This window comes from Channa argus, chromosome 5, assembly GCF_033026475.1.
Source record: "Channa argus isolate prfri chromosome 5, Channa argus male v1.0, whole genome shotgun sequence".
NCBI lineage: Eukaryota > Metazoa > Chordata > Actinopteri > Anabantiformes > Channidae > Channa > Channa argus.
The window spans coordinates 23,710,513-23,731,223 of record NC_090201.1 but is presented as its reverse complement, the minus strand read 5'-3'; the positions used below and the strand labels follow the sequence as shown (position 1 = coordinate 23,731,223).

Here is a 20,711-nt window from a genome sequence, read left to right as displayed (position 1 = left end):
GCATTTGATGAACGGTAGTTCTATTCACTCGGGGGATATGATGGTGACAGTTATTACAATTTAAAAGACGATTTTCTGGTATGAGGTAGTCCCGCTTGGGAAAAAAGAACAATACCAATTGCAACAATTGTTTTTTAAATGACAGCTAAAGTTTTTTTCCCCCCTGCTTGAATATGGTTAAATTTTATAGTTCAACTGCAACTAATTCCACGGAGAGAGCAAAAGCACCAAAAAACACTGAGACATCAACTTTTTAACAAAATAATGCTTAAGTTCACCCAAAGGCCACAGCACTGAACATGAAAGAAAATCACTGTAATTTATTTCATGTCAGTATGAAATACATTCTAAAACTGCAAAATAGATAACATCATCTAAAAACAGTAATATTATGCATCTGAAAACAGTCCCCAACAAACACGATGTTAATCTTGGCAAAATTATGACTCAAGCAATGTTCATAGACCATGAAAATAAAAGTGTTTTTGAACGTTCGTGTCATCTATAGGAGTCCCTGGGCTTGTGGCAAATTGAATTCATAAGCTGTCCACGAGGTTTTTAGGTTAGAAAAGTACACTCCTCTTGTCCGTCTGTTTAACTGATTCAGAAGGTACAACAGAAAGGAGTGTCCCTATCTCGCTAATTGAGACCCTGCAGATTCACCCTACTTTCCCAGATATGTATATGGATTCTGGCAGGAAATCCTTTTGGCACAGAAGAGGCGAAGAAGTGAAATTAACTTCCAACTTTTTCCTCTTCAAAAGTAACAATCTGTGAATGCACCATCTAATAAAGCTGGACTAAAGGGTGCAGATTATCTAGCACTTAAGATTTTCTACCATTGTCCTTTCCAGTTACAAAGCTCAGATCTAAGAAGTCCCTGTATAGATTCATAAAATGTGTTCATTTTCAAGCTGCAACTGAGAACAAACAAAGTGGGAGAGTTGCTCTACTATGTCGAGTATTTCCACCACCATAAAATGTCAAGTCGTCACAGTCTTTCTTGAGAACAGTAGACCGAACTTAAGGTGCGTAAAAGCTGGGGTGGGCCTCGTTTGCATGAGAATTTGAATCCCTGGTTGTTAGTCATTAAAGCTATTAAAGATTTCCCACTTCTAGACGATAGTGACAGTTTCTATACCTTAACTCAGAGTGACCACAGCTGCTCACCGGCATACTGAAAAAGATACATTTAATTAGACGGAAGGTGATGATGGGAGATAAAATACTGACACAATGCAGCAGGCAAAGATGCAGCAGCCAAAGTCTTTCTCTGCCTTCAACCACTGCTACCATCTCACGGTACATAATGTCTTTGTTTATCATGTCAGGATTGCGTGGCTTGTCTCCAGGAGGACGTATTGCCAACGCACTGCCTTTGAAGTATTAATTGGATGCTGGAAGCCATCTTTGTTTTTTAGAAAACAAAAATCTTCATACCAACTTCTCCCCTCGTATGGCTCCTCTTCTCTATACCTACCGTCCTGTTTCTCGCTTTAAAACAACCAAGGCTTCTGTGCTTCTGTTAAAAGGACTAAAGCACGGGGCTTTAGTGCTTAAGGGGGAGTTCACTGAAGTTTGAAGAAGCGCAGCATGTCTGAGATTGTCTTTCCAATGATATAACATTGGTCAGCGTGTCTAAATTCTTATTTGACTTCTCTAATTCAGGTTGACTTTTTCAATAACGTCACTGAGTTAACTCAATCTAGCTACAGACAGCTCCATGAATTGGCCTGTCACTCACTTGGAGTTTTGCATTTGCGGCTAAACTCACAATCTGCTCGGCTTTAACACAATTACGCTGTATCAAATGAAAATCAGTGTTGTTCTGAGTATATTTGCAAGGGAGACATAAGGGAGCCCAGTTGGTTTCCAAGTGTGGCAAGGGGATACAAGGAGACAGCAGGAGATTAAAAGGGAGAAGAAAAGAAAAAAAGGTGTGTGTGTCTAGCCTGGGAGTTTTTGGTGGGAGGAAAGAGGAACACAGGACAGATGAGAAAAAGGGTGTCAGATGAATAAGACTATCATGCAAAAGCTAAGAGTTGGTGTGCATCCCACTCACCCAGAGTAACCTCTGTCTGCATGGGCATCGACAGTGCTGGGTGCTTGACCTCACAGCTGAACAGGGCGTCATTATCCAGCTGAGGGTTGAGGGTCCAAGTTAGTCGGGCCTGCACCACCACAGAGCCATCGCTCTGCGGGATGTGAGTGTGGCTGAAGTAGTAGAGAGGGTCTGTGCTGTGCACCCAGCGGGGGAACTCCCGGCTCACCACCGTCTCTGGGATGACCTCTGTTGCAGGGCTGGGCTCATACGCCTGCTGGCCCTGAGTGTGGACACGCTGTGGGCTCTCAGTGTGCAGACGGGCCGACCGCCCTTCGGGGTCCAGAAGGGAGAGGGACCGCTGCAGCTTTGTGTCATCGAGGTCCCTGCTGATGAGCGGTCTGGCTCCTCTCACTCCCGCTGAGGCAGCACCCTCATTGGCGGAGGGCTGAGTGTAGGAGATTACCTCGATCAGCTCCCCATCACGCTTGAAGTAGACCTTATAAAGGAGGAGTATTTAAATACAGGAACAGAAAGAAAGAGAGGGAAAGACATTTTACTACACACATATTATAGTCAACACAGAACAAAAAAACAATGCACAACTTTAAAGAGTTGGTCCTTTTTGACTAATTTTAAAAAATAGTCAGTGTATTTTAAACTTACAGTAGCTACGACATTTTTTTCGCCCAAGATTTCTCCAAGTCCATCTTTACAAAAATCCCAGATTGGCTTCTAACTCGATAAGTCTGGAAGCTGTTACCATAATTTGCGTTATCCGTGATTGTTATCCCACTCTGATTGGCTACGGCTGCAACCTTCACGATCCCACCCCCCAGATTTACAGATTCTGTTACAGTGCGGCAATTATTTCCTATCATACCAGCCCTTTAAATTTTCTTTCGTAGAATGTGTGGCCACAGCACTGACTGTGTTGAAGTAGACTTATATATTCATTATTTTGTTTTAGTCTTGTTTTGATCATAAAAAGAGGTTCTCGATGACTGTTTGTCAAAGGAGCGGCCTCAAGTGTGTAAATAATCAGTGTGATGAAGAACGACAAGTGTCCTAAAAAATAATTCCAATGATATTTTCACCATCCACCACCAGCAGGATAGAATTTGTCCTTGGACCACGACACGCGGCTTTGGCTAAGGAGGTAGAGCAGGCTGCCCACCTACTCAATCCCCAGTACCTCCACTCTGCATCTTGAAATGCCTACGAACATGACACAGAACCCTAACTTGCTCCTCTTTGTGTGTGTGTCCCTCCTTCACGTTGCTTTGGATAAAAGCGGCTGCTAAATGGAAATGCAGTTCACCTTTAGAATGTGTGACCTTTAATCTAACGTTATTTCGTTAGACTTTACTTTTAGCTGCTTTATTTTAACTACTGATGGATGGCGTCTGTCTGTGTGTGGCCCCACTTGTTGCTGAGCTTATGTTTGGCCAAATACAACATCATTACATTACAAGCTGTGTTGTGCTGCTGGGTTGTATCGCAGTATTTATAGCCAGCTCTAAACATTTCCTAATGCCTGCCATCACAGCAGGTCCACATGGGGCTGTGTGCCCTTGCTCAAAGGCATTCAGCAGCGTTGGGCAGTGGTCTGTACTGTGGATTAAAAAAAAATAAAAATAAAAAAATAAAAAAGGCTTATCCTCCTAACCAACCTGCTGCACTGAACTTTGAGCTGCTCTGTGGCCCCATCTACCTGCAATACACTTTAAGTGCAAAAGTGGAATTAAAAGCAGCTTCTGACTAAAACTTTTAAGTTGGTACATTTGGAGATGCCGTTTTTCTATTCAGTCTATCAAGTCTTATAATTAATGTCCCTTGTTGGAGAACGTGAACCCTAACACTGGTGCAATCTGTTGTTAACAAATGATTAATGACTGTTCCTACTACTACAACCTGCTAAGTTTTGTATGGGACCAATACAGACTCCAATCTGTCAACTGAATTTAATAGGTCCCTATAAACATGTGATGCTTGATTGTCCCTGCGTTCATAACTTTTGGGGTCGAATATTCAAACTACACTCCCCTCCAAAACATTTGGGTTCACCATTAAAAGGTGAACATGAGACCAACATAAGAGATCAACATTTCAGCTTTGACTTCCAAGCTCAGAAGTCTACAGAAACATTTTGCCTGCCAATTTAAAGAAAGATGACCCTAAACACACCGACAAAACAACAAAGGAGTTCAACAGGGGCAAGAAGCAGAAAACTTTAGACTGGCCAAGTCAATCTTCAGACTTACATCCTATACAGCATGCATTTTACCAGCTAGAGGAGGAGACTGAAGGGAGCAACCCCTCCAAAACAAGCAACAACTGAAAGAGGCTGCAGTGAAAGCCTGGAAAAGCATCACAGAAGAAGAATGTAAATGTTTGGTGATGTCAACGAGTCACAGGCCTGATGGAGCAAAGGATTATTTGCTCTTAAGTCTTAAAATGCACCATTTTGCGACAGTATATCTAAAAAAATGGTACTGCATGCTACATGGTTTTTCGTGATGTTTTCAGTTCACACGGAATTAATTGAATTAATTGTTGCAATTGCAACACTGCAAATTCCTGACTACAAATATACAACGGTGATAAAAAAAAAAAAAAGAGTGAGTGCAGCCGGGATTTACAGCACACACTGTACAGATGCAAAGAAAATTACCACTCCTCTAAATGCATGAATCAATACTATTATTGGCCAACACAGCACAGAAGGATATTTTACAACTTGCCCACTGATGAACGCTTTCCCTCCGTTAACTTTCAGCATGAGAAAAAGGCTCAGTTCCCAGCAGTCCTTTTACTGCAGAGACCTCATGCACTCTGCAGAGCCAGACTATAAAATCCAATCGCACAAAGGGAAGTGGAAACATCCACAGTGACCCTGTTGCGTCTGCTGCTGCGTCCTACGGCTACCTGACAACCTGCAAAGTGACGACGCTTTTTCACTGTACATTGAAACACCTCATTAATTATCCCGGCAGGTGGAGGGAGAGCAGCGTGGATTAGAACGATCCATGCACCTGTTCGCTAGCTTCTTTCGGGCAAAAAGCTGTGGGCACACAATAACACCTGTATTAGCTAGGAACTCGAATGATATGGAAATAAAACCATAAGCCTAGATAACTGATTCGTTTCTGCAAACATTATCAGACAATTTAGTTTATAGGGATAAAGTAAATATTCATTAAACATCCATGTGGCGTCGAACATCCATGGAGAAATATATCCTTTTATTGAGTTTCTACCTCCAGCAAAATATTAAGCATTAATTCATAGTGATCCCACGTGACTAAAAATCTCTTTTTGCGACCTGTCAGCTTGAGGTATGAGAGAAGGAATCAATGAACGTTTTATCAAAGACGTGAATGAATATGGGATGACATGTGTACTGTAGCTGCAGGGAGAGAGTAGAGTGTTATTTCTGTGTCATTATCCTGCAGTTCTACTCTTCTTTTAACCCCCCCCCCCTCCCACATTACTAGGAAGCACATCCCAAACAGCATGTGGATATAGAAATAATACAGACACAGATATAAATAGGCACATATAGAAATTAGACTGTGAGAGAACTGAGTCATGTATTTCAGTCGGAGTTGATATTGATTTGTGACCATGCTTCCTCTTTTTTCAGGGCCTTCTTTTCAGCGCTAAAACATACTCCGTCATAATGACGTTCCCCTGGCGTATGTTTGTAGTGTTTGTGACTGATGTAACGGCAATGCAGGCGGCAACAAGTTCAAAATGAAAGGGAATCATAGTGAATCAAATGCTACTGAGCAGAATGTGTTGGTTTTATTACAAAAATGTGACAATCACTAATTTATAAATGAGTTCATATGAACCGTGAGCACTTTGACCTGAGTGCTGAAAACTGTACAACAGGCTCTAAATGTGACAGATGATCTGTTTAAGTGGAAGTAGAAGGAGTTATGCATTTTTAAAATTTGAAAAATGTGTTGAGACATGAATTTGTTGCATTAATGAATGGTCTGGACAGCTTACAGGAGCTAAGAGGGTAGAGAAAGAGAGAGCGAGAGAGACACAGGACAAACATCATGCACCACAACAAAAGGAAACTCCAGTACTATTTGCACATTTTAATGTGAATCAACCTACAGTTCATCAGTGACATCTGTCATCCCTGCAAACCTGGTCTTGTGTTCCTTTAAGCTACCCACTAATTTGATAAACTGTCATTTACTACTTTCCCTTGTTTGACAGGTAGAGATAACACCAAACACACCACCTCTTGCATTCTGTTCAAATGGGAAAGCAAACACTGATTAATTTTCTACAAGTAATTATAAAGCTGCCAAAATAGCAGTGAAGATGTCTCGCACTGTGATACATTTCACCAAATGTTTCTCGACGGTCGTTTGCTGTTTTAGATGACTTGTCTTTCACTTGCTTATCTGCCATTTATTGTATATCCATCAAATTAAAATCATTTTGTATGTCGTACGATAAAACAAACATATCCCATCAGGCACATGGTCGAATGCACAAGGTGTGCGATGACTTGTCTTAAATTAACAATTTGGCTTGTTGTTTAATATAGTTTGCTGCTGCAGGTAAATGCTGCTCTCATGTAAAAAAAAAATGACCTTTTGGTGTTTTGGGCATTGCTGTTACATTGATGACTTACAGACTGTGCTACTGGATGAAATAAAGTGATTATCAACCATGGCTCTGTGATAAATCCCAAATACTTTATAGTCCAATAGGTGCAGACAATGAAACCAGGCACAAACCCTCCACTTCACTCTGAAACGAATTAGCACCGAAAAAGAAGAGAGATGTGATTGTAAGCAGTAGTCCATTCACAATGCAGTGGCAGCGGTGAAATTAAGTTGGTGTGACATGAAGAGAAGGGTTTGTTCCTGTGAATAGACAGTGATGAAAGCACCTGCACTCTGCACGCCGCCAAGTTCCCCCCCCCCCACCTCACAAACCCGAAACCTTTCTGAACCTGTAACAATAATGCACTGGTCCATATACACATTTATGTTGCTGCAATTAATCACGACGGTGTCAAAAGGACAAGGCTGTAATTTTCATCGTGACAGAATGATTCAACGAGAGAGCAGAAGCAAGAGAAAAGGGGAGAGAAAGAGGGCAGAGGCAGAGAGACAGATCCTGGTTATGACATGATCAGCTTTCCTTCTTATTATTAACCGTCATTATCTACCCTCCTTTCAATCAGTGCTTGCTTGTGCTCTGAGGATGTTCTAATGAGTGGCACTGGGAAGCTATTATTGATATGTCACCAGCTTGCTTCAGTGGCATCAGATGGCAACAGATCTTGAAACATAATACCAGACACTTTAAGCACATGCATTCCATTATATCCAGCTCTCTCCTCGCCCGACTAGGGGTGTTGGGTTTATCCAAAAAGTGGTGAGAATCAAAGGCTTTTGAAAGAATCCCAGAAGTTATGTAATGATAATGTGTCAATGCAAGTAAATTCCATGCAATGTGATCATATGTGAATATGGAGGATGCATAATATGTTACAGAAAACTCTGAAAGAGATGTACAATACATCGCCACACTACTCCGCTGGGCCCCATCAATATATCAGGACCATATTTTATGATACGGAGAATAGACAAAGGTGTTTAAAGGATTCAGTCCATTATACAACTTACTTCTGTTGTTGCAGCGGTCGTGAAAAATGTATGTCTCTCAAAATATGAAGATCCCTTTTTATCACTACTTACTTTATTTTGCAAAACCACTCAGTTGAGTGTGATGCATCAGTCCAAGCAGCATTGGCATCAGCCTTTAGCACCAGCAACAAGGCACTTGTAGTGATGGTTGCTATAGGTTTATTTTTATGTAAAACTATAGGAAGATGATGAACCAGTGCAGTAAAATACTGCTTTGTATGCAGGTGGTGTAGAAACAGCTGCCAACAAGCTCAACAGCAGGCCTATTTGAATCTCAAATCATAGATGAGTGCTGTGATTCAGCTATCTGGAACCGGGCTACCACTTTAATTAAATACCAAATACAAAAACTTCCAATACTTTTACTTGTTGAACATCTCCCTTTGTTAGGAAAAAAACATCTAACATTATTGCCTGTGTGCATTTCCATGTTAATTTTTTATTCAATTCAGATGTGACATTTGAAGAACCAATAAAAAGAACATAATGAGCCAGAAGAAGGAACAGTGGGAGACTTTGAAAATGGCTTTTAATATCAGTGCAACTAGACATGCAACAGTAGCAGCGTTGGACAAAATTCAACACTTTCAGACATCTACAATAAGTCAGAATGAAGTGTCAGACGTTACACTGGATACTGGAAGGAAAAAAGATGTTGCATAGCAACAGGCAAGATTTTTTTCTTTGAGCAGAGCCAAAGCAAATTTATCTAAACAAACACCAAGCATATGTCTCTGTTTAGGATAAAAGAAGTGTTGCATTAAATGTTGTCTAAGCTTTTCTTATAGAGCGAGATAAAGTGAAGGCCGTTCTGACCTATGGCACCATGGTTTGATCAAAGCAGCGGCAAAATATGGATGCGTTCAGTTGTTTATTACACCACCACCCCAAATATAGACCAAGTCGCTTCAAAACTCATTTGTTCCATCTCTAAAACTCAGCTAGAGATGGCTGAGGGTAGAGAGTATTGGTAAAAGCCTAGATGCTGAGTTTTTTTTGGTGCCATGTCTCTTTCCCCACTCTCTGTTCCACATTACGCAACACGTATATGGTGTTGGCTAATTACCTTTGTTCTTTTGTAACTTGTATTATGTGAGTTGCAGTGTCCACTTAGTAAATCTCAAACTGACAGAGATACAAAACACATGATGCTGCGATAAAACATACAGTACATGCATTCACCACGTAGAGTAGTCAGACCCCCTCACTTTTTCAACACTTGAAAGTGTGTTGCATTCTTTTTGCTGTCCGATGTTGGTGCACAATAACGCGTAATGAAAAAGCTAACACGCATTTCTATTTGTTTTAATTAGTGAGAAATCTGAGTTGGCCCTGAGATAGACTGGAATCCTGTCCAGAGGTGTACCCCCCCCACCCTCTCACCCCATGCTGGGATAGGCCTCAGTCTGTCCCACCACCCTGGGTGGATCAGATACGCATTCAAGTAAAATATACACATTTTTGATTTGAAATTATGTAACGAACTTTTTTAGAAATAGGTTTTCACCTTTAGTGTGTGGATTGATGGGAAAATTGGCATTTTTGTTCAATTTTACAATAAGTTTATGATGCTTTAAAATACACAAAACCACATTCTGTCATTAGTGCACAGATCACAATCAATATGTAAATAAAGATTTGTGCACGGGAAAAATCTTTAATCTTTAGTACTTTTTAGTCTCACAAAACTAGTGAGGATTATATCAATAACAGAAATTATTTAGTGGGAAAAATGATTGTATTTAGCAGTTGGCACAATAATTCAGGCCAGTTTCTTTGAAAGTTGTGAGCCACTATTGAGACCAGGCTTGCAATGATATGACATTGAAAATAGAGCTGACAACAGCTCATTTTGCAACAAGGCCCCGGGCAGCAGCACCGACAAAGACTAAATGAGTTTCATCAAAAAGCAAAAGCAGCCGTTTGAAGTTACAGTCACATAACTGGGCCAAAGCACCAACATTCAAGCAAATACTTACAAACCTAATAGGGTTTTGTTATGCAGCATGACCATGGACAACAGAATAAAAAGAACAAATAGTCACAGTTAAAATGTGATATTTGTGCTCATTTTGAAAACACAATAGGGATCAAGTCTTCTGTAACACTATGGAGACGATACACTGTAATTAGGAATATCATTACAACGGTGTGTCCTTTGTATCTTGTAAGTAATCCGTTAAACTCGTTACTTTGACAACAGATATATGCTATCCTGCAGAGTCATGCTACAACAGAAACCAAGCAAATGTGTACACACACACACACACACACACAAATAATATTTTTTCTACTGACAATGGCCACAGTATGTGCTCTCAAAAGAGATTAAAGAGAAGTTTGCAGGACCAGGGAGGCAAGTGAGACTATACTTCTATAATCTATCCATGAAATCTGTCAGAGTTATTTTTTTTTTTTTTAGTGGGGTTTGATTTAGTCCAACAATACATGGAAACTTTGACAGGCAATAATCAACTCCCCACAGATGCAATGTAACTTTCCAGGTTCTTTATTTTCTTTTTGCTCTTCTTGAATCAGCAGATTCAACTTCACATCTTGCATCGCTGCGGTGACAACACTTTGCTTATATAGGATGTCAAATAATATGAAGTTAACGAGCCAGGCTGAAATTAGTTGCCATGTATACACAAGGTGCGAGGAGTAGAAGCAAATCTACACAATGAGTCACAAATACACTTTTAGCAAATACATTTCATTTTGTGAGAGCACTTGGCACATTCAAGGCCCTTCGCACTTGTGCTGCTCTCTCACGCAGGTGTGTTCACTTACATTGGCTGATTAAAGCTCTTCTCAGGACAGCGAGTGTGTGCAGACTGTGCTTGACTAACATCTGACTCTGCTTTGAGTTTGCTTTTACACCTTCATGACTTTTTCAAAAACAACGCATGAATTTTGGTGACAAACGTCCAACATACAGCACCTAGCTTCAAACAGATTAACTGCAGACACCAGTAGGCGTGCAGCATTTTTAAAGCCTACCAGTGTTGTTTCTGTGGAAAAAAGTGGAACTGGTTCTAAAAATCTCAAATGGAGCTTTATGGCATCTTTTTATTCTATAGGGTTTTTTTAATCATCCATAATCTCCAGTGTAATCATTTGTTTTTCAATAATTTGGGTGGACGCTGCTGAAGTGGTGAACTGATCAATTCAAGGCTTTCTGCCCATTACTGCGACATTTACAGAAGCTCACACATCTTAAGTTACACCATATCAACCCTGATGCACTAGGAAGCTTGCGTTGAAGGTACAAAACTTGCAATACTTCTTTCACGGAATATTCTACATGATGTGCTGTTAAAGAAAATCTCTCAGCTTGCGCTCACTTTTCTGTGTTTCCCTTCATCCCTTCAAATCATTGTGTACTTCGAAAGCTTGAGCATCCCCATACTGTACGTGTTTTGTGCACTGTGCATTTTCTTGGCTTTAAAACAACAAGAGCAAATGTTAGCAGTTTCTTTTTAAAGTCGATGTCTTTCCATGAGATGATAGAATTACAGTTTACAAACAGAGTGCTCTTTTAGATTTCTGAGTTACTTAAGTTGCCACTCTTGATAAAACTGTACATCTTACTCTGTCATTGCAGCAACAAAAGCCCAAGGCAAAATCAATATCTGAAACCTACAATATATATATGTTAAATAATTGTTCTGCATCTGCAAATGCAGTGGTGAATGGTGAACGGCCAAACTCTTTCTTTCTTTCTTTTCTTTGTTGTGTTTTTTTGAAGGTTAGTGATTTGGGTCATTTCCTTGCTGAGGCACAGACAAAGCTAATTATCAGCATCGTAACTTGACCAGTGACAGAGATGGTGCCGACTCGCTAACTGTTGGAAAGACGATCAAGCAGTGCTGAGCTTCAGTAGCTGAAGGTTCCCTATGAAATCCCAACAGGGGGAGAGCCTCACTCATGACACCATCAATCAGGAAGTACCTGAGAGGCGGAAATCATATTCACCTTGTATTCACCTCTCACTGGGCTCATAATTGCAGGAGATAGGTGTGCTCAGGGTCTGGAGTCCATTACCATACACCCATGGATGATGATTAATGACCCAGTGGGAACAAACAGCGAGCGTCCACTCTCATACAGAGTCCGTAAGCTTATATGCCACCAAACACACGAGCGTATGCTTCAAATATTTGCAAGACCTTGTCATGCACTTCAAAAAGTTGAGAAAGTCCATGCAGAGTTTGGCTGCCTCTCAAGTATGTGCTTGATTACATGCAAGTGCACATTAGTGTGTTTATGCCAATGCATTAACAGAGATACTTGTGTGTGCAGTCACTATTATCATGTCACTGTGATTAGAAATAATTGCCATGAATGGGACCTTTAATAACACTAATGCCACTATTTCCTAAATCTGATCTGCATCTTTTAATGACTACATTACATCACTTAATTAGTGCAAGTAATCAATTATAGGTCAAATTGCTGTAAAGGTAACTGCAGTGCCGGTTGACAGCTTCTTTAAATGACTGTGTAAGTACACTATTTGTGGGGTTTCACTGCAGGTGAACTGGTACCAAACTTTACCCCTTTGGTTCAGCTTCTTCTCATTTTTTTCACTGCCCTTAGTTTGCTGTGGAGACACCGCAGATGGCTCCATTTTATCTATTATTTAATATTTAGTGCCCTCAGAAAGCACTACGTTGTGGCTCATGAGGTGGAGATTGCCCATCGACCACAGTTCAATCCCCAGTTATTTTACTCCGCAATGGCAAAATGTCCTTAGGCAATATGCTGAACCTCAAGTTGCTTGTGAATGGGTGGTTCCCTCAAATGCCAAATGACTAAATGTAAATTTGCTAAATCAAGTTCCAGGAACTTTCAGGGAGAGACAGGTGCTTGAGGGACTTCTGACTGGTTAAAGGTAATAAGGCCCCTTCAGCCATGTATTGGAATTCAGACATTTTCCAGACTTTCTTTGTGTTCACACAAACGCCCATATGTGTGAACGCAAACGCCCAAGTCTGTTGCCCCTGACATTACTTGGATTTTACCCTAGTGCAAAGTCTGGATTATTTCCAACCGAGCTCATTTGTGAATAGAGGAGGTAATGCTCTGGAGAAATCACCATGAGTGAGTGGGCGTGTTGATGACGTCCATTTCCTGCAGCTGCTGCAAAACCGTGCAAATACAAACACCTGAAGCTGAAAAACTCATTCATTTAATCGTCAAAAAAAATACAAGGAACAGCACGAGATTCTGTGGCATACAACCAGATTTCAAAGCAAAACACTGTCACTTCCTCACTTCCCTGCCCAATTACGATGAGTATTTCTACACTGAGCATTTCTTCACAAGTTAGAAGGCATCTCGCACGGACTACCCCCCGATGTTGGCTGAAAGGGAAACTCCAGACAATGTCAGGACCTGATCCTCCTGACATTCTCTGGAGTTCATGTTTGAAATAATTCACAACAATGTTGAGCTGCCATTCACGGTCAATAAAAAGCAGACATAGTAGCGAGGTACTCCACATTGTCCGAGACCAGTGATGCATCAGGATAAGCTGAAGACAGCTTAATTTATGCAAGATATCCTATGATGGGATGTTCCAGGAAGCTTAAGCTTATTGTTCAAGTTCCCGTGGTGGAACGCCATCGTACCTGGGAGGGTCTGTGTGGAGCTTGTATCAACCAGCACATTTTAGCAAACCATACAGCTGTCTGTAAAAAAGCAACACACTGAAAGACTGTGTTGATACCATGCAACGTGTGAAATCCTTTTTAAAAAGCCTGTTTACTGGAGTGTTAAAAACATTTATAACTCCTCGTGATCCGTGTAACGATACCAGCAACATGCAATGCAGTTTCTTTTCATCTGTAAACATGGATCTGTGTGTGTTGAGAGCGGGTCCCTAGCTGACAAGCAGCATGGGGCATCTTCAACAGCAACTCACCGATGGGGCTGGTTTCCCCCCCTTTGCAGTGCAGACGAGAGTAAAATTCTGGGCTTGGTATCGACTGAATGGGGCTGGAGTGTTCTCTGCCACCACTGATATGTTGTTTGGAGGTGCTGTGGACGACAAGAGAAAAGCTTTGAGAAACGATTTCCCCAACACATTTGATAGGCACGAAATGCAAGCTCAGATAATCTTATGTTACAAAACACCCGCTTTTCACATGATCGGTTCATTCCAAGAGTTATTTTGTGTTGAAGTGTCATCTGTGGGTTATACGTGTAGGTGGAGCATTGGCAAAACTGACAGCAGAATAAGAGCGAGAATGTGACAGCAGAGAAGCAGCAGTGCTCTTGTGTTGAGATGTTTAAAATAAAACTGACTTAAACAAATCTTCAGGCCTTTTCCATCTATGTACTGTATCTATTTTCAAGACAAAGCAACAACCTGCTGAGAAAATCTCCATTTAACTGAATGGTTGGCACAATAAGTTCAAAACTCCCTAGGGCTTATGTGAGTCAGATGAGGCTGATATGGTAGAAATCTCATACATATCATATCACTAACCTCCGTCTGAATCTCTCTAGGGATGCCAGCAAATATGTCATGGTAGTGTAAAGGGAAAAAGCGTGAGCACGACTTCAAAGTATTATAGAGGAGCACAGGGAGGAGAAGGAAGTAATGAATAGAAATCTCCTACATCTCCCAGAAAATCCGCTGTTCAACATGCAGTACCCAGACTTAAATATGTGAATGTGGGTATTTCACAGACAATATTGTGGCAGATTCAGGGGAAAATCAACATGCAAGTTTTTAACTGACGAGACTGCAGCAGATAATGGCCAGCTGCACAAGGACCAGTTGAATTTTGATGAGGATTGCTGAGTATTAAAAGCACTTTTCATATCATCAGCTGAAGGGGCTCTAAGACGCAGCATTTTTCATGTATCCCGTCCATCTCAGTGTCTTCTCTTTATGAGGCTTTTCATGCATCATTGTACGTAGGCCCTAAATACTTGTCTGCTATATTATTCCCCTCCAGATACGGCTGCAGAATGTTTAAAGAATACTTCCATTGTTCCGAGTGTTAATCAGAATGAGAAGCGTTTGTGAAATCCGTCAAGGACTATGTGAGGTGAGAGAAGAAACTCTTCAGAAGTAACAATCTCTGAATGCAAGAGCCCGGCTTGAAGGCGGCTATGGTGAGAGGGGGGAAAAAAAAAAAAGAAAAAAAAAAGGTGGCGCAGTAAGCAGTGCCTTTTCATGTGTCAGTTCTACGTGTACATCTATCAAAGGGTTTTAAACAGACATGCCACAGCAATTAATTGATTAAAAGCGGGCGGGGGTTGGTGGGGATTTAGCTGCTGGCCTGGGTGCCTCTGTGTTTCCACACCTCTTAATTGCTTATTGATGTGATTCATAGGGATGTAAATTAACCTTAGGACACTCCATTAGCTCACTGACAAGCCTGTCTCAACCTGGCATATGATAAGCTGTCAGAGGTGTCCAATCCTGACCAATCATGCTCAAGTACTCCACACACAGAACAAGAGTGAAGTGAAGAAGTACCTCAAGTACTCTGAAGTTGCTCCGATACACAAAGCACATAATCAGACAATAAAAACCAAAACAATCCAACTTTATAAATGTATAATATTGATTACCGTCTTCAGGAATACAGCATTATACTTCTCTGTGTAAAAGCATGCTGGAGTCCAGTAAATACATTTTTAACACAAATATCAATCATTTGTCTTTAGAGTGCTTCTATAGTACACAGATAAAAATTCACTTACATATATTAGCAGTGAACACAAAGACATCAAGAAGGCATTTCAGCAATCGACAGAGAGCTTCACCACACTAAACCACGAACAGTGAATCTAGGCAAAGCTAATCTCATTAAATCCAATCTCATTAGATTACAGTAAGAATAACTACTGCCAAATTGCAAGTTTCCACTTGAATGGTAAGTATTGATAATCCCGTATGTGCTTCTGCAAATCAGTGTTAACAAGGTGTTTTGTTTAGTGAGACAACCTGAGATAAATAATTCATGTCTCTGGTCAAGTTAGTTCAGGAGAGCCGTATATTGATTGTGATGCGCTATTGTTTCTGCTATGTGGGTGGGGGGGCCACCTAATGTGAGTCAAAGCAATAAGCCTTGGTGAAATATTTGACATGATTAAAAGCAAAACCTACAGTGCACAGCACACTATTGGCAAACAACAACTCCGTATAGGATCAAGGTGGTTGTCTCTGATTATGAGTCCAGGCCTTTCATACCAGGTTTATCAGCAGCTCTCTTCACCCACTTGTTAAAGGTTGAGCTACAGCTCTTTTGTTTTAAGCTCCATGTTGGGTGTGTTAAATGGGACATCTGCCTCTCAGTGCAAACACACTGAGACCTGCATACCAAGCATTTAAAAACAACTGCTAAATAGCAAAATGTCTGACTTGACAAGGTTACTGTCTGGTATGTTGTTGGATGTTGTTGTCATGCTCATACAAAACAGGTAGAAGCCTTAGAATTGAAATGCAAAACAATAATAATAAAATAAAGTAATAACACCACAGTGAAGTTCGCTAGACAATATATATATATATATATATATATATATATATATATATATATATATATATATATATAAAAGTCTTGGAGAAAATATGAAAAGCAAAAGAAAAAAAAAACTTTTAGAAAAAAATAAATGTCAATATCTTTGACATTCTTCTGGAGGTGCCTTTAAAGACTCAAAAGACTGAAGTACAGATATAAAAAAATAAATAAATAAAAAACCCAAATCCTCTCCACAGCCTGTCTCTCTTTCCTTTACATAATGAAAACAGCACAGCTACACAGCACACAGTCAAATGTATTTCTGATTGACACACAAGCTTTTCTGTTTCCCTCAGAATTGAGTGAAATCTTTTGGGCAACGTACAGTATAGTTTGGTTGGAGTCTTGAGAAATAGAGAGAGAGAGAGCGCTATTATCCCACTCTGTCCAATTTGGGTGATTTTTATGCTATCACTTTACTTTCCGGAACCTCAGGGAACTCTTTCAGTGTGTACTGGAATCGTGTGTTATCTAGTTTAAACTACCTGAGAATTTGCCATTAAGGTTTTAACCTGCCATTAACATGTCAGTAACACAATTTAAGCTAAAGAAGAAAATCTTAAAATACCCTTTTCCTTGCTCTGCTAAGCGCACACACTGTGGGAACTGCTGGCCAGGTTCCATTAAATTACATGAGTACAGATCCTGAAAATGAAAAAGCGGGCCACTGCAAATGTGTACAAATTTGAGGTCTGCAGTCCCATGAGCCATTCCTTCTTTTTCCCAGTGTTCAGAGTGCACTTGCACGCCACAGCATAAATAGCAGCCATTTAACTTCCCTTTGTCTGCTGGGCCAGTTACATCCATAAGCATCGTATCCTCCGTCCCTCGTTTGCCACCGTCTTCTTATTCTATATCCTCAAGCACGCTTACCTATCGTGCCATCATTTCAAAAAAATTCAAAGACAAAACCAAAAATGCTAATGGGATTGGAGAATGTGCAGAACAGGAGCACGTTTAATGCTCCCAAGAGACTGTTTTCCCTTGGCCTCATAATTAAGGGATTTAGCGCTCTGGAGACAGCTGGACTCACAAGAAACACTCCCAACATCCCCTAGTACTAAGCACCATGGCCTCGAGACAACTCCAGGGGTTTATTTATAGTGGAGGAAGGTGGTGTGTGTGTGTGTGTGTGTGTGTACACACGTACACACACATATCCATGCCTCGGTGCGTGCAGCGGGTGAGGGGTGCAAAGAAAATACACCAAGGTCATTGATGGCTTACTTTCACTGACAGTAATTTAGAGATAAGTATTTGATGAAGCTGTAGGTTTTTATTGCGAGCCCAAGGGTCCCGGAGTAATCACTATGAATTTTGGATGGTTTCCCCAAGCTAAACTATAGTGCACGACATTTCATATCTCAGTGTAATCGTAACCCACTCCGGGAGGAATACTGTCCTGACAAACAGTTTCTTTGAGGACAGTTAAAGAACTATGTACATACTGTAACAGAATTTATGGCATTTTCCACTTTGTTCTGACATGCATCACTTTGAAACTTTAAATTGCCTGTAGTTTTGTGTGGGCTTGTCTTGTTTTACGTTTGCCCTCCGAAAGCTCGGAGAGGTCTAAATCGCCTCTCAACCAGTGGGCAACTAAACAGTATTTAAAGTACTGAAAGTACTTCGGCAATAAGTATGCAGGTTTAGTCTCTAATGATGTGATCCTCTACAGGTGAAAGCTGGCATACCTAAGCAGTAGCTAATCGTTATCCCAAAATTAAACTGGAAATCAATTTAACCAGTAATCACAAAAAAGAGCATTAGTGCAGCCATTTAGCCAAGGTTTTCAATTTCAGACAGATCACGATTGCCTGCTACTGCTGCTTTTTGTCTTTGTTTACTGCATATTAGTTTTTATGCACGACTTGTGCTTGAGTCACCAACTATCTTATGTGGATATATGCCATTTAGTCTCAAAACAACATTAGCTCTGAATGCTTCACTGCAGAAATCTGCTTTTAATAAAGCTTTCAAACACTAATTTCCCTCAACGTTTGCAAGAACTGCAACGTATTTTGATTTATTTTAGCAATTTAGAGGGAACAATTACACTTGACTTATCTTTGGCAGGTACAGTGAATACAGCAAGACATTACCCTGGCATAACCTTGTATATTCTGGATACATGGTCATATATTTCAAACTGCACTGAGAGAAGGCCTCTGGGTAACACAGTGCCATCAATATGCAAAACAATTTCATGTCTGAATTTGAAGAGGTTCTTTAGAGTTGAAATTGGAAATAATCCACAGACTGAAAGAGACACAAATGGACCCAAAAAAACATCAAAAAACATTTTCTTCTTCTTAGGGCCACCGTGAAAATATCACGCTGTATCTCTGAAGTGCATCTGTAACAAAAGGCAGAGAGAGAATACAGATGGAGAGAGGACAGGACAGAAACTATGTGTTAAGGTGCAGATATGGAAGATTCTGTTTAATGCTATTAATGTTAGTAGGATAGTTTATTATCCCTTTAGAAACCAAAAGGTTAGATGCAGAATCCCCAAATCGACAATGAATACAGTGACCTGCTTAGTGACACTTGGACAGATCAGATGTTGACGATAGCAGACACAGGTGAACAGTACTGTACAAATCACTCAGCCGCCTGTGTCGCACTCCACCGAGACAATGCTTCGTCAGTTCCCGTGGCTTTTGACTAATTGTTCAGAGAACAAACAAACTACTGTCAGGAGGACACTGGAAACGTTGGAGTAAGGCGGCATTCTGACTTCACTGCTTCTAAAGGCAATTTTGTAATTGGTCCCAAATAATAAAATAATAAAGTAAGTAGATAAGCGTGAAGAGTGGAAACAGAAAAAGCCCATAACGCGTTATTGCAAATAAAGCAGCTGGAAATACAAAATGTCAGTTTAATTGACTTTTTCACCTAATAACCATCCCAGTGGTGTCTGGAACATTAATTGGTCCATTCCTGAACTGCTGCTATGATCTCAGGATGGAGTCCGGCTTAAATTTCACACTGCCAGGTCTTGGCAATGCAAACAACACAGTATGACCCACTACTACAGTACGTCGTTTCTACTTCAGGACTTTGCCAGGGGGTAGTCTCCAAACAAAATGTACACATTGGCTCCACCAGTGGGAGGGAACTGCCTTGGTTGTCAGTCCTGGACGCTCAGTAGGAGGAGAATCACCTGTTTCCCTCCACATTTTAATGTGGAGAGTGGTAAATGCAGAAACAGCCTGCTGTGGAAATTTCCTGACGTGGGCATTTTAGAACATGCGCAGCCTAATGGAGACGCGGTTGAAAATCTCCCAAAAGGTTCCTGTTTCCTAAGAAATGGATGTTTGTTGGAAATTCGTATGTAACTAGTTTATGTAAATTCATATTCGTGTCACATACACATATATGAAGGAAAGGAACATACATGCCTTTCAGACTGAGCTAAGCTGAATGAAGCATAAAATGCTGCCAAAGTGCCTTTTTTTGAGAAGTCACACAGTTGGATGGAATGTGATTGTGGCAGTGGGGGAGATAGAAGGCAGCCTGAAAAAAAAAAAGTCAAAGTTAAGTCCCCTTAAGAAAAAAAGAAAAAAAAAAGATGTGTTGAAATGAGTGCTGGCATGGCTCCCTAATACCTAAGTCTTCTCCTTTTGAAAGCCTTTGTTCCCCAGCTTGAGCAGGAGCGTGAGATAAAAGACACTGAAATGCTTTTTAATCACTTTTCTATTGTGCTTTTAGCATTTGCATTTACACCCCACCCTGTTAATTTGCATGGGTTATTACTGCGCTGTCAGTTCATATCGCATCCTCCCGCCCCAGCCAGCCATCCGGCAGCACTGTAGCTGGTAGTGAAGAGAGGGGAGACTCTGGTGGCTGTCAGCAAGAGGAAGGGGATGACACACAGAGACAAAAGCTTGTGTCACATTGAACAAGTTCCCCAGTTCCGAAGCCCATTAATCATAGCGATGCAGCAGGCACATATACTACATGCCTGTGTGCTTGGGTCTGTCCATGTGTTTAAGAGAGTGAGAAATGCGTTTGAGCGGTCTTGTCTGAGGAAACATATGGTTTCATTGATGCATCGCTGAGCAATGGCAGCTATTTAGCAACTGGCCTACACTCAAGTGGACACAATGTTTTGGTCTACCCCAAAGAGACACTGTACGTACCACCCACATTCAGTATACAATCATCAGCGTAGAAATATCTCACAGCTTTCATTGAAGAACAACACTACAAATTACACTTGTGTTTTTTTTTTTTTGTTTTTTTTTAAAGAGTGAGAGCTTAGATACAATTAAGCACGTGCTCTGTTCCCATAGAATAGAAAAGACGATATGTAATGGCTGCATGTGGCTTTCCCCAGTCCCTCCCCAAGCTGCCACTGTCTGAGGGTAAACAAGACTTGGACTTTAAGCTTTGTGCTTATAATGAGGACAAGGGGGACAGAAGAGAGGATTTTGCCAG

General features: G+C 40.8%; 1 protein-coding gene across 4 annotated transcripts in view; it reads right to left on the bottom strand.

The window, feature by feature from the left end:
• igsf21a (immunoglobin superfamily, member 21a) overlaps positions 1-20,711 on the bottom strand; it is a 235,490-nt gene that overhangs the window by 16,316 nt on the left and 198,463 nt on the right. For all 4 annotated transcript variants that reach the window (XM_067503594.1, XM_067503593.1, XM_067503591.1 and 1 more), the window contains 2 exons: positions 13,652-13,767; positions 2,063-2,540 (listed from right to left, as the gene is read on the bottom strand). In XM_067503594.1, coding sequence (XP_067359695.1) covers positions 2,063-2,540; positions 13,652-13,767 — 594 coding nt within the window. The remainder of the gene's footprint in view (positions 1-2,062; positions 2,541-13,651; positions 13,768-20,711) is intronic.